At 36.0% G+C, this 13,604-nt stretch overlaps 1 protein-coding gene across 2 annotated transcripts in view; it reads right to left on the minus strand.

Annotated features, from left to right (window-relative positions):
- si:dkey-82f1.1 (DENN domain-containing protein 2A) overlaps positions 1 to 13,604 on the minus strand; it is a 49,487-nt gene that overhangs the window by 3,741 nt on the left and 32,142 nt on the right. The window contains exons 5-16 of one of the 2 annotated variants that reach the window (XM_038280417.1): positions 12,915 to 13,027; positions 12,639 to 12,824; positions 12,260 to 12,353; positions 8,858 to 8,902; positions 8,457 to 8,644; positions 6,167 to 6,276; positions 5,254 to 5,323; positions 5,006 to 5,083; positions 2,558 to 2,698; positions 2,294 to 2,442; positions 201 to 378; positions 61 to 102 (exon numbers count right to left, since the gene is read on the minus strand). In XM_038280417.1, coding sequence (XP_038136345.1) covers positions 61 to 102; positions 201 to 378; positions 2,294 to 2,442; positions 2,558 to 2,698; positions 5,006 to 5,083; positions 5,254 to 5,323; positions 6,167 to 6,276; positions 8,457 to 8,644; positions 8,858 to 8,902; positions 12,260 to 12,353; positions 12,639 to 12,824; positions 12,915 to 13,027 — 1,394 coding nt within the window. Of the gene's footprint in view, positions 1 to 60; positions 103 to 200; positions 379 to 2,293; positions 2,443 to 2,557; positions 2,699 to 5,005; positions 5,084 to 5,253; positions 5,324 to 6,166; positions 6,277 to 8,456; positions 8,645 to 8,857; positions 8,903 to 12,259; positions 12,354 to 12,638; positions 12,837 to 12,914; positions 13,028 to 13,604 lie in introns of both variants that reach the window. The other variant, XM_038280416.1, reaches the window with a different exon arrangement.

The raw sequence follows: 13,604 nt of genomic DNA on the forward strand, positions 1-13,604 counted from the left end.
TTCTTTACTTAATTTATTTAGTGATTTTAAAATTGTTCTCTTTGCTTCTGTAGTTACTACCTGACGTAGGAAGCGGCTGTTGCCAAGGTCGACCACCAGGACCTGAAACGGGGAGAGTGATGTCATTTTCCTGAGTTATTGTTCAGCAAAGGAAATCCTCAAAGCCAAGGGCACCACAAAGGAGAGAAGTCATGACTTACTTCTTCAATGGGCAACTCTTTGAGTCGAGGTAGAGAGCTGGAGAGCAGGCCCACTATGAAAGGAGTCGGAGTGCAGACTATATCCAACATGGATGGTGGAAGCACGGGGATGTATGTATGCTGCCAGGTGAAGGGGTAGAGCAGAGCCACCACGGCATGACAGCACTGCGACAACGTGCTGTGGAAAGATGGGATGCAGAATTAGATTATACCTTTCAAAATTCCCAGATTAATTAATACTAGATTAAAACAGATCAGAGAAAATGGTGCCTATAGTAATGAAAATACCTACAGTATAGCAAAATATCTCTAAGTGATTTGTTTGACCGCTCTCTTGAGTTGGTCAGAACCGAGAAAAATTGGAAATGTTATTGTAGTGTTTTGGATCAATGTGACAAACCAAACCTTAAGTTTGCTTTAAGGTTTCAAGTGCTTCAACATCATAATGCAGGGGGAGAAAAGATACACATAAACGCCAAAACATCATCTGAAATGAGCAGCTACTCCCACTCATGGGACAGATACCTTCAAAATAAAAGTAAAATATCCAGATTATGCAAAGAATGAGCTATTTGTCAAAAACAATAATTAAAGAGCCTGCTGGTATTAGCAGCATCAGGCCCCTTTTACAGATAGTAATCCTGGCACATTGAACATAAGGGATAGAAAAAGGGAGAAGAGGACCAGCTCTAATGATCCCAAACAACAATTAATGATCCCAAATGGATAGAAAAAATTTTTTTTACTGGGAAATAACAAGCAAATATCAGGCATCTGAAATGCTTTTGGAAAAGCCTCAGTCTTATCTCTGCTGAGACTAGATTCTCACATTAAAACCATAAGATTGCCAAGATGATTTGTGTCTAGCAGTATTTCCTGTTATTGCATATTCAGCACATACAAAAAGCTACATTTAAAAGCTCTTTGTCGTCATCTAGTGGCAAGAATGAAATCAAATTATATTTAATTACCCAAATCACAGCTCTTATCAAATTCCTAAATTATCTTTTAAGATTTATTAGTTTCTTATAAACAGCATTACTTTGTTTACCTAAATGCCTGACAAAGCTATCAATGCGTATTACCAATTCCTTAAAATCAAGTGATCAAATATCAAAATTGGTTTTGAGCAATAAATCTGTATGTTTGAGCAACAAACCTTCAAAATGCTATTTGGCTGAATGTGTGCAGGAAGCCTGTATGCATTTTTTTAGACAAAAGTCTTGAATAAAAACTTAAATGGATTCAAAAATTTTGCATGACATGGCAGTCTGTATACTTTATTAAAAGTTAAAGTAAAGTCTTCTGTGTTTAAATATCCTGCAGCTTGCTATGTGATATGCAACTTTACTATTACTGCCAAGTAACAGATAAAGCATTTAATGCTTTTAATTTTTTTTTACATTACACTAGTTCATATCCTCAAGTAATGCCTTAAAAAACTTGTTAAATATGTTTTATGAAGTTAATAGACAGTATAAGAATAACGTTCAGTATTTTACTATATACAAAAAGGTTCCCCTAAACCTCCCACATGAAAACTGTTACAAATCCAGAAACATAGATCTAGAAATTATAGTTGTCACCACAGGATGGCAGTAACATATTTCAAAAGTGCTTTAAACCAGAATTTAAGGTCAAAGGAAATAGTTGTTATAGTTTTACTAAAGCTAGAATATATCTGAGCTTCATGCAGGGCAGTGATAAATTCACTAAGACCAAATAAAAACAGTTGAATCCCAGTGGGGGGGTGTATCTCTGATGCAGACTGGATGGAAAAACTCTCATTGGATATTGTGGGTGTTATAACATTGCAGAGCACTCTGTAACTGGAGTTATGCTTCAAAGCAGTCTGTCTGGCATCCATGACCATATTCCATTGAAGAGCTGATTTTTCCTGAGGTGACTTCATAACACAACAACATTCCTTCCTCTTAGTCGGTTGGGATCTTTTTGCCATCCTGAGGTCTCTCTTCCAATTCTTTACTTTCTTCAGCATTATACCCATCCTTTATTTACATTAGGCACTATTTAATGTCCAAACATAAAGAAAATAACATGCTCCATCGTTTTTTTTTCTTGCTAGAACCAACCTAAGTTTGTCAGCAGTGAAAATGACCCTGCGCTCCAGCAATAGAGAGGCAAAAACTCGGAGGAGCAGACGGAGACTCAACGAAGAGAAGAGACATTCGAAGTCCACGTGTTCCAGCCGGGAATCGGACGGCCGACAAAGCTGTATGACCTGTGAAAAAGTACATCGAAGGGCATTAATGTAACATATTTATCAAAAGAATATTTCTTTTACACTTTAATTGGGTTTGCAGTGAATCACTTGAGAAAAATTTGCATTAGTGCACCTCGGTTCCAGAGCCAGGTAAAAAGTTTTTGACAGTAATTGTCCTTCCTGGTGCCGGGAAGGGAGCCTCCATGATGCCTCTCATAAAAGGCTGAACAAGAGCAGGAGAGATGGCCCTCCTCTTCTCCACTTCATCCAGGATCTGAAATATAACACAAGGAGCCAAATCAAGGACCTTAAATCCCTGCAAACATAGTTCAAATGCAGACATATAATCATACACTGATTAATCTACTTTAGATTTAATTATATGTATTCAGTGATAAACAAAAACCTAAGGAAGACTGATTCCAGCTCAAATTCCAGTTTTCCATTTGTACCTTACCTACTCAGGTCAGATCAAATCAGTTTGATTCATCTTTTAAAACAGTCCTCTGATGTCGACCCACAAGCAAGCAGGGACTAAAAATATAAACTGATCAACATAACAGTTTCTAATGGAAAAAGTGAATCGACCTGTACTGAATCACTGAGCTGGTACAAGTGGAAAAAGTGGGTAATAGGGATTTTGTCTCTGCCACTTGCAGATGATGCGGTTCTGCTGGCTCCCCCTAACCAAGACCTACAGCATGCAATGGGTGAGTTTGCAGCTGCATGGATGAAGATCAGCTCCTCCAAGTCTGAGGCCATGGTTCTCCACCAGGAAATGGTGGAAGGTCATGCATCTCATGTGTCTCACTGTGGGAATGCGCTAACCCCATGCAGAAAGAATCCAGACCATGATTTCAACGCAAGACCCTCTTGCTGCAAAGCAACTGTGCCAATAACCTACACTGAGCAGCCCACAGGGGCGGGCATTTATTCTATTGTTTATCGTTATTGTCATAGATTTCTAGATGGGATAAGATTTTGATTTATCATTTAGAAGAATTTGTGAATTTTTCTTCTTTCATTTGTTTCCATTGAGACATTGCCAAATTCAAAGAATATGATTAAATGTGGTTACTATGGGTTGCTAGGGGATATAAGTCCAACTTCTTTATGTAGCTGGAATCCTAAATAAGACTATTTTAAAGCTCTCCTTTATAGAGCAAGTTACCATTTTGATCGCTTGCATTCCCTTAAAAATGGAGACCCCCCTCCCATCCATCAGTGAGGTCTAGAATCACAAGATTTATATCAGCCATTCAGCAAAGATATTGCTACTTCACAGTAAACATCATTTTGGCATTTGATCAATTAAATGAGCCCTTGGATGATATGGTACCTACTGCAAATTATGTTTAAAAGTTAGGTTAAAAGGTAAAAGGCCAAGTAAAAACATAACAAAGCTATTTGAAAAGTAAAGCAGTTAATAAGCCAATTCAAAAAGTACAAAACACAAATGCCTCTATCAGCATTAATCTTGTTATGGTTGTGTTTTATATGAAAACAAGTAAATGTATTCACTCACTGAGTTTTTCATACATTTTTTTATAAAAGCACTTTGTTTTTTTATATTTAAGGGTTACTACACTGACCATGGTTCTTACCATCAAAATATACATATATTTTAAATGTTACAAAATTAATAGGGTCTTTTCCTGTCCTCCAATAATGCTCTTAATTTAAATTTTTCAAAGTATTTCACTGAGTGCCCTATAAAGGGTTAACAGCACTCCAATGGCTTATAAATGTGAACCAAATAAACAGCCACAAGATTTTAAATCTGCTTGTAATACATTAACATCTAAAATACCCCCAAATCCATATTCCCTCAAAGCTTTAAAAAGTGGATTTAAACCAAAGCTTCCTTTTAATTTAGTAAAACCGCGACTATTTATCTATACAAATTAATATCCTTCAACCGTATGGAGAACACAGTGAAGGAAGCAGATGAATCCAAAACTCATTACAGGGAACTTTTTCCACAGTAGCAACCACGCCATCTGCATTTCATATGTGCTGCTGAACTACAGCCAAAACGACAAGGTTCAGAGCGAGAGAAGAGAGGGCAGAGAGCGGGTGGGGTTCTGTCAGCACCGAGGGTGGTACGCTTTTAATAGGGGCAGGTTTTGGGTTGGCATATGTGAGGTTTAATGTGTTGTACTCCTCCAAGCAGTTGGATGTAGTTAGTAGGTCTGAACATAGAGTAGTAAAGCCCCTTTCACATAATTGGCACCATGGGAAAGATGTGTAAAATAACTGTAAAATGTTATTAATTTTTAATTGCAGTGGCAAAATTTCACACTAAACATTTTAAAGGAATCAAGCTTTTATGATTTGGGTTGAATAAAAGTCAATTTTATTCCATATAACTGTATCAGAGTGGCGAGGAAGCTTTAATCCACATCTTCCTGTTTCGCTGGGGTATAGAAATGATGTGTCATAGTTGTTCAATTTGAAAAACTTTAGAATGCAAAAGACAAGAGAAAATAATATTTAATGATTAATACGATGAAACAGATCTCTTTTTAAATTGAAGTAATGGTTTAAAATTTTCATCTTTCTTCTAAGTGGCTCCAACTACCTTAGAGAAGAGGTCGAAGCAACCCAGGCGGCTGACGATGCAGTAGACCTCAGGGAGCCTTCGGCCTTTACCACTTGGCTGCAAACACAACACATTTATTAAAACAATAAAAAACATTGTATCTTTTTCAACATAAAAAAACAACACAATTTCAATAGATCTATTAGAGGCAGTAGATTTTAGATTAATAACTTCATCATCAAAAAAACAAACCTAGAAAAAAGCTAAAGAGACTTTTTAATGCGTACCAGTAAACGGCGACAATAGCCAAACCGTCTGCTTCCATCTTCACCAGTCAGTACAAATGAGAACGTCTCACTGTGTGGAGGTAAAACAGAGAACATAGAAATAAGAGAACTAGATAGATAGATAGATAGATAGATAGATAGATAGATAGATAGATAGATAGATAGATAGATAGATAGATAGATAGATAGATAGATAGATAGATAGATAGATAGATAGATAGATGATAGATAGATAGATAGATAGATAGATAGATAGATAGATAGATAGATAGATAGATAGATAGATAGATAGATAGATAGATAGATAGATAGATAGATAGATAGATAGATAGATAGATAGATAGATAGATAGATAGATAGATAGATAGATAGATAGATAGATAGATAGATAGATAGATAGATAGATAGATAGATAGATAGATAGATAGATAGATAGATAGATAGATAGATAGATAGATAGATAGATGCCACGAGCTGACAGGTTGTCATTCCCAAGTAAATGACCCTCCTGACCTGAGAAGGTCTCAGTCATATGAGACCGTATGTCTGTTTAGGAGCCTTTCACCTGTCAGACAGTTTTGTTGAGGTGATTATTATCCATCAACATTAGAAACGCGTAATTGCTCCTCAGAGTGGAGGCAGTGACAATAACAGACAGTTTTAAACAGCAAATAGTGAGAAGGTTAAACACTCCAGCTCCTGTGAATATGTCTTTTTCTGTCCCCTGTGATTAAAGATCGACGTGTAACCTGGACAAGCTGCTCAGTCATCTCTTCAAGGCTTTCACAGCCAGGTGGTTACTAGCCACAAAAACAGCTGAGCTATTCCCACTTAAGGGGGAAATCCTACTGAAGTGAGCTTTTTTTTTTCTCCTGATGCAGCATATCCTGGCAGAGCTGAGACTTGGACTGACCTGGGGAAGTTGTCGACTGGGGCCCAGTCTTTAGCATCAGGGAAGCAGAACTGAGGGATGACCTTCAGCTGGTCCTCCGTCTCCCTCATGAACTTAAAGCTCCTCTCAAGCTGAATGAAAGAGAAATGTGTCAAATTCATTAAATACTACAGATTACATTTGATGTTCCTGGAAGCATTAAACATAAATCACTGGCTGTATTCATGTGTAAGAAAAGAATAGAAAAAAATTATTTTATATTGCAGTAGCATATAAAAATCTTTGAAGTGTATTTATCAAGCAGGGGGAAATCCTGTACAGAAATTTAAAAAATGATCAGAAGCACAATATTTGGTAATCCTACCAATCCGTTAAGGTTTTTTTTATTTGTGTCTCAGATGGTTTGATAAAGATAAAGTACTTTCTATCTCTTCTTTTTCTTCACTATAAATACTGAGAGACTGGGAACTGTAGCAAAGAGAGGCAACTTGGTTTGTCACCGTGTTTCCATTAAAAACATCTAAATGTGAAATGTTAACTGGGAGAAATACCAGATAACAATGTGATAAACTGTACTGAATCTATAACTAGGAATGTGGGTTGGTTTGACTTGCAGGAAAGACCATCATGGATGCTATTGTCAACAGCTGAGATTCTGAGTATTTGGGCCTTGCATGGCCTTCAAACACAAGCACATTTTAAATGGAAATCTAGAAGATAACACAAAAACTGATAATGGATCAACTAAAGTATAAGGCCAAATTAGCACAAAAATTAGCTCACTGGAGAGAAGAACCGTTACTGTCCCATTATACCAGAGAAATGATAAACCTCAGCTAAAGTGTTGGACTAGTGGTTAGAGCAGTGTGCTTGTGCTCTATGAAGGTTGCAAGTACCCGGTTCGATCCCCACAGCCTCCACTGTGCAAGGCCCTTAACCCCACACTGCTCCCCAAGGGGATGTGTTAAATGCAGAGATACATTTCTCTAGTGTGATATCAATATTAGGGGAGTGGTGGCCTAGTGGTTAGGGCATAGAGCTTTGGATTCTGAGGGTCTGAGATCAAGCCCCACTCCCACAAACACTCTGGTTCTCTGAACAAGACCCTTAACCCCACAATGCTCCACAGGTGCCCAATGATGGCAGCCCACTGCTCCTTGATGGGATGGCTTAATGTGAGCTCAATAAAGTTAAATAATTATAATATTTAGGGATGCACAATATAATCGGCCGGTATCGGCCTTAAAACTGAATATCGGACATCGGCCACCACACTGATATTTAACCCGATATTTGATCAGTCTAAAAAAAAAAAAAAAAAAAATACTACTTCTTCTTCTTCCTCAAAAACTTCTTTTTTACAGACTTAAAAACTTCTAAAGACGAGGGTAAAAATATTGATACATTAAAATATCACAATATCTTCATATGCTGATATATTGCAATTTAAAAACACCATATCAATCTCTTTTACTAATGAAATATTGCTATATGTCATCGTTATGCTACAAAATCCCCCGAAAATTCACGAAATTTTGCCATATTTTTATATGTTGATATATTGACGCGGTATCGATCTATTTTACTAACAAAATCTCACAAGAATTTGCAAAATATCAAGAGAGTTTGTAACAGAACAATGAAATTTCACGAGATTTTGAAAGTAAAATAGATCGATACCACGTTTTTAAAAATCAATTTGATATCAGCATATGAAAATATATTTGAGTATATTATTTTTCAAAGTGTCAGAAATGGATAACAAAACTGCTATTTTCAATTACTACTTATTTTTGTCCAGTTTTAACATCAGTATCGATATAGGTTATCGGCTACATGAGTTTTAAAATATCGGCATATCGGATATCGGCCAAAATCCCAATATCGTGCATCCCTAATAATATTGTTATTATAAATTGAGAGTGCAAATAAAAATAATAAAAGATCCCTTTGCAGAGGGATGCAAAAGAGACTTTTATATCAATACTGTTACGTATTTTTTTATCTTTGATTAGACCTAGATTGTAAGTGTGGTTGTTTTACATCATTAGAAACTGTTCTAAGAAAAAAGATGACAAATATTTTACATGCATTTTCAGAAGACTTTGAAAAAAATCCTTATTTTTCTCCTTTTGATGCAAATGAAGTAAATATCACACCTGACTTAGTCAGAATGTGATCATATTTTATTTGACTTTTATTAGTAATACCTATAAATATTATCAAACTAAGGTCTATTAAAATAAACAATAACAACAAAATAGTGTAAAGCAGCACATTTGTCTTCAGAATCCTCCCTATACTGTTTTACCTTCAGAGGAAACTGCTGTGTGACTTCTGGCAGGTAAGGGACTCCTGCCTTGGTCTTGTGGAGTGCAACAACGATGAAATATTCAAAGAGTTTCCTCTCTTGTAGCTCCATTAAATCCCTCTCCAAGGTCCTGTAGCGACCCGTCTGCCTCAGCATGGACTGGACTGATACCAGCCGCTGGCTGTGAGCTGATGGGGGACAAACCTTTTAGTTAACATTGGAACATCCTTCACAAGCAAGCAAACACACATGCACAGATACATTAACGAAAGTCAACAGCACATGGTTATAAATGCAAGTGGATGGTGACTACTAAAAAACCTTGGAAATACAAAATTATTCCATATTTAAATCACAAGACATGCACTAACTGGTTTCTTAATATGCTCCTTTTCTCTCACCTTTCAGTTTCTCTTCTGTGTCGCTTTCTGACTCACTGTTCTCATCTGTCAGAGAACAAAACAAGAGACATGATGAGAGAAAAATAAAGCAAATAGAAATCAGGCTCTCAATATAGTTCAGCTCAATTAATTCTCCAGCTCTGGTCGCTACCTCAAAAAAAAAAACACACACAAAAAAAAACAGTCATCATCATAGTAGGTTAACAGAAAAAGTAACACCACCCATCGTACAGCACAAGTAATTACATATGACAGAGTATGATTATTAACATCTGTAAAATCCATTAGGAAGAAGTGTTTTTCTCAGAGAACATTAAAGAGATCCAGATTTTTCAGGAAAACTACATTTTACAAACCATCTGTAGATTAAAGCCAAACATTATGTAGATTTTTCATTTATAACACTTTTTTTATAATAAAATGTGTATTCCTAAAATGTTTTTTTGTTATTCTGGCTGGTTTGATTGGGTCTGTATTACTATTGTATAAGTGTATGTGTCAGTTGGTGCATTGGTATAGATTTTTACTGCATAACAGGACTGTTTTATGCTATATGCTGTAGGTAATAAACTAATGTCTGCGGATGCTAATATATAGAATATTCCCATTATTCATACAGCTATATATATATATATATATATATATATATATATATATATATATATATATATATATATATATATATATATATATATATATATATATATATATATATATATATATATATATATATATACAGTATATATATATATATATATATATATATATATATATATATATATATATATATATATATATATATATATATATATATATATATATATATATATATACAAGCAGTAGAACAGCAAAGAAAAAGAGTATTTTAGAGGAAAGCATATTTAATTTTCAAGTAAATATCAACAGGTGTTATCTCGTCCAATCAAAAATATAAACCAAGGACTGAAATATGCAGAACTGGGTTAAAAACAAATGCAAATGTATTGGGGAATAACCAGAAGGGAAATATAAATTTTTTGCCCCTTTCAAAATTTAAAAAAATTTAAAAAATGTTAGCAAGTTTACATACCCTCCCATTAAACGATGATAATGATAAACGCACACTAGTAAATCAAATAACACAAAACTGAAAGGGTAATAATAAATGAAAATGGGCTAAATTATGGTTTAGTCATATAAAATGTTGATTTAGAATTTTTCTTTAAAAATTATTTGAAGAGACAAATTGAAATAAATTACAGCGCCTTGCTAATTAACAGTAAACCGACATACCTGTCAACTGGTGCAGAAATCCTGCTGACTCATTTCATTTAATATTACTTTTGTTAATTTCTATTTATATTTTTTGCCAGAGGAGTCTTTAATGGAAGGGTATGTAAACTTTCAAGCCATGTGGAGGATTGCACCTTAGGGGAAATCCCACTGAGGGCCACAGTCTACATTGCCATCTGGAGATTGTTTAAATATTATCAATACTTTACGTGACAGTGTGTTTTGTACCATCACCAATATGTTATAATTTCTATTAGATTCAAATGGTGATTCAAATGGCTGGTGTCTTTTCTTTGAATCACATTGCCACATCATGTTCATCACTCATACTCATAATCAGGGGTGGAAAGTAACAAATTACATTTACTCACGTTACTGTAATTGAGTACTTTTTATGAGTAATTTGTAATTTTCTGAGTAGTTTTTGAAATGTGTAATTTTTACTTTTACTCGAGTGAATTTTAACCTAAGTAGTTTTACTTTGCTACATTTAAAACCCCCTCAAGTTACTGAGTAAAAAAAATAAATAAATAAATACTGATGGTGAAAAAATTAAATGCGGCCGGAAATTTAAACCCCTGTGTTACGGAACCGACACTCAATCGGTAGAATTTAGGCAAAGTAAAGATACTTTTACTCAATTACAATTTTTTAGTACTCTTTCCACCTCTGCTCATAATACACTTTACAGTTCAGAGAGATAAACTTTTTTTTTTTCACTATACCAGTTGTGGATCAAAGGCATCAACTTCATCTTCCCATTCTTGCTATCACAGGGGATTAACAGGATTTTTATTTCTCTTATGAACATTAAAAAATTAGATATGAACAAGTCTCATGCTAAAGCAGGTATATGGATAGAGGGCACGGTTACACTGATCCAGTAACAGCTTATTGTGGGACTAATTTGTCATTTCACAGATTAGGATTTAGCTAACTTTGTAAACCAGGAGTGTGCTGTATAGCTTCCAGTAAACTTACTTTAAGTCTGCTAACAACATTTGTAATTTTGTTCCTATTTGTTATTAGCATGTCTCCATTTGGATCCAAAATGGCTTCCTACGTGTAAATGCAACAAGGTGAATGGTGAAATATCAACAAGCTGATATCATGCCAATGGCTTAGTTTTGCACAGGTGACAACCTGCACAACAGCATCAAGCTGACAGTAGTTTTGAAGTAGAAAGAAGGACTATGGACTCTTTTGTCGAATTTGTTTAACTGTGGTCGACCACCACCCTACTCAGCTTGATATAGACACTAGATCTGAGCAAGACATCAGTGTTGGAGAATGTTGGTCAGCCATAAATAGCCGGAGAGTGTCATATTTGTTTTTCTTATAAAGTTTACTTATCCTTTTTTAATGTCTTACTTCATGTTTTTCTGAATCTATTTTATTATTTATTGAGTAATTGTTTGTCAGTGTGACAAAATGTATTTGAAAAAGTAGGAGAAGGTGACAAAGAAGTGTGACGTCAAGTGAGTCACTTTAGCAGTTAGTTCAGCTTCCTCAGTTGTTTTTATCTCTGTATTGTTAGCAAAGCTATCTGTAACTCTGTTTTACAGTCCAATAAAATCTGAAACTCAGTTTTTGGGTTTGCCAACAGGCATACATTGGAAACCTAAAATTAATAAAAAGTCAGTAATTATCTTAGGCCAGATAACTGACGATACATTTTGCAAGATATTTGCATTGTCCTCAAAAAAGTCTAAAGTCACTGTTATTTTCTTTAGTATGTTGGATATGGTGTAATATCCACTGTTTTATTTGCAAGCATATAATATAATGACTGTATAGTATGTGTCTGGTGTTTCCAGTAACCTTTTTCAAGTCCTTTATAGTTTTCCAGCATACTCTCTTAGGTTTGGCTCTATGTGGAAAAGACGGTTTACCCACATTTTTGGGCTTTCTACTCTTTTTACATGCAGCCCCAGGACAGCTTCTTTTCTTTGGCCAAAACTCTGAAGGTTCCTTGGACACTGACATTTCACTAACTTCTAATAAAGTAAATGAATGTATGTTTTAGGTTTTGTTGAAACCTGCAAGAAAGACCAACCATAACACAGTCTTGCGTGATTCATCGATTATTTTTATAATCTGAAGTGGTATGCACAGTGTTCAAAGACTCACCTCTTCCTGAGCAGGACTCAGCAGACTGAGACACCTTTTTCGTGTGTTTCTTGCCCCTGCGTGCCTCAAAGATGGCATTGATTTTCAGTACCATCTGTAAAAGGGAAAGAAAGGTTCATCTTGATTTTTGTGAACCACGATTCAGCTTCCAATTCAAATCATGAGACCTAAATAATGTCTCATTGCCTCACTGCAAAACTTCCACAGCCTAGACACTCCAAAGAACACCCCCCTCCCCACTCCCACACCCCCAGCATGTCCTTCATTACTCATCCCCTGACAAAGGCATGAGTAGAGCAGCTCCTAACCTTCTTGTGCAGCAATCTTGGCCACAAATCATAGGCGTAAACTCTGCACGATGGCTGTCAGACTTCCATACCTTTGGGATTTTCCTCCGTCTGCGGTTGTAAGGATCTCCAGAGAGACAGGGGGTGTCGTCAGGGCTGCTGGGTGTTGAGGGGGGGCTGATACGAGAGGGAGAGGAGATGCCAGTGTCTCGGTTGGTCTTGCGTAGCTCAGGGACTTTGAAACTTCTTCTCTCTGAGTTTTGCCTGTAAAATCCAGGCTTGGAAAATAGCTGGCGAGATCAGAAAGACAGTAATGTATTTTACTGCTTGAATTTTCCTGCTAAATGTATGAACTAGTGATCAGATACCTTAGTTGGAGTGTCAGGTACGGGGGAAGATGACGCAGGCGAAACACACTTGCTTCCCACAAAGCTTCGATCCACCTCAATATCTTCATAAGGGTTCTCCTTGGATGGTGGATCTTTAAAACACAAGATTTTCTTTTTTTTTTAGTGATTGGAAATTATTTCTAAGTCCAACAAGTTCAACAACTCTGTTGCCACAGAGAGGATGAGTGTTTTTTCCATATCAGTGGTGTTTGTATTGCCAGAGGATTGCTACTCCAGATGTCTCCAAGGAGACACTGCCCTGACCCCGCTCCTATTTTACTGTGATAAGATGTTTGAGGAGCTAATGCTTAATGTGGAGGCAGGTCCTCCCCTGCAGATATGGGGTAAAATATTTTTGTAAATCTGTGACTCTGTGCCCTGCTCTATCAATCTATCCACCAGATGTGGGCGGTGAGTTTGAGCAAACAAAGACAGCCACTCCGTCCAGACTAATCTCTTGAAACAAAGAACCTAAAAGTTTTCTGTGTTGCTGTTTAATATGAACAAATAAATCTCTAAATTCCATTTATGCTTTGAGCTACAAAAGCTTTCATATCCCTTGAACTTTTCCTTCATTGATAACCTACAATGCATTCTCAGATACTCTATGACAAACATAAAGAAGAGCATAGTTGTGAAATAGGAGGTAAACTGTAAAAATTTAAATCT

The sequence above is a fragment of the Cyprinodon tularosa genome, unplaced genomic scaffold, assembly GCF_016077235.1.
Source record: "Cyprinodon tularosa strain WSP-4 unplaced genomic scaffold, ASM1607723v1 ctg16, whole genome shotgun sequence".
In the NCBI taxonomy this organism is placed as follows: domain Eukaryota; kingdom Metazoa; phylum Chordata; class Actinopteri; order Cyprinodontiformes; family Cyprinodontidae; genus Cyprinodon; species Cyprinodon tularosa.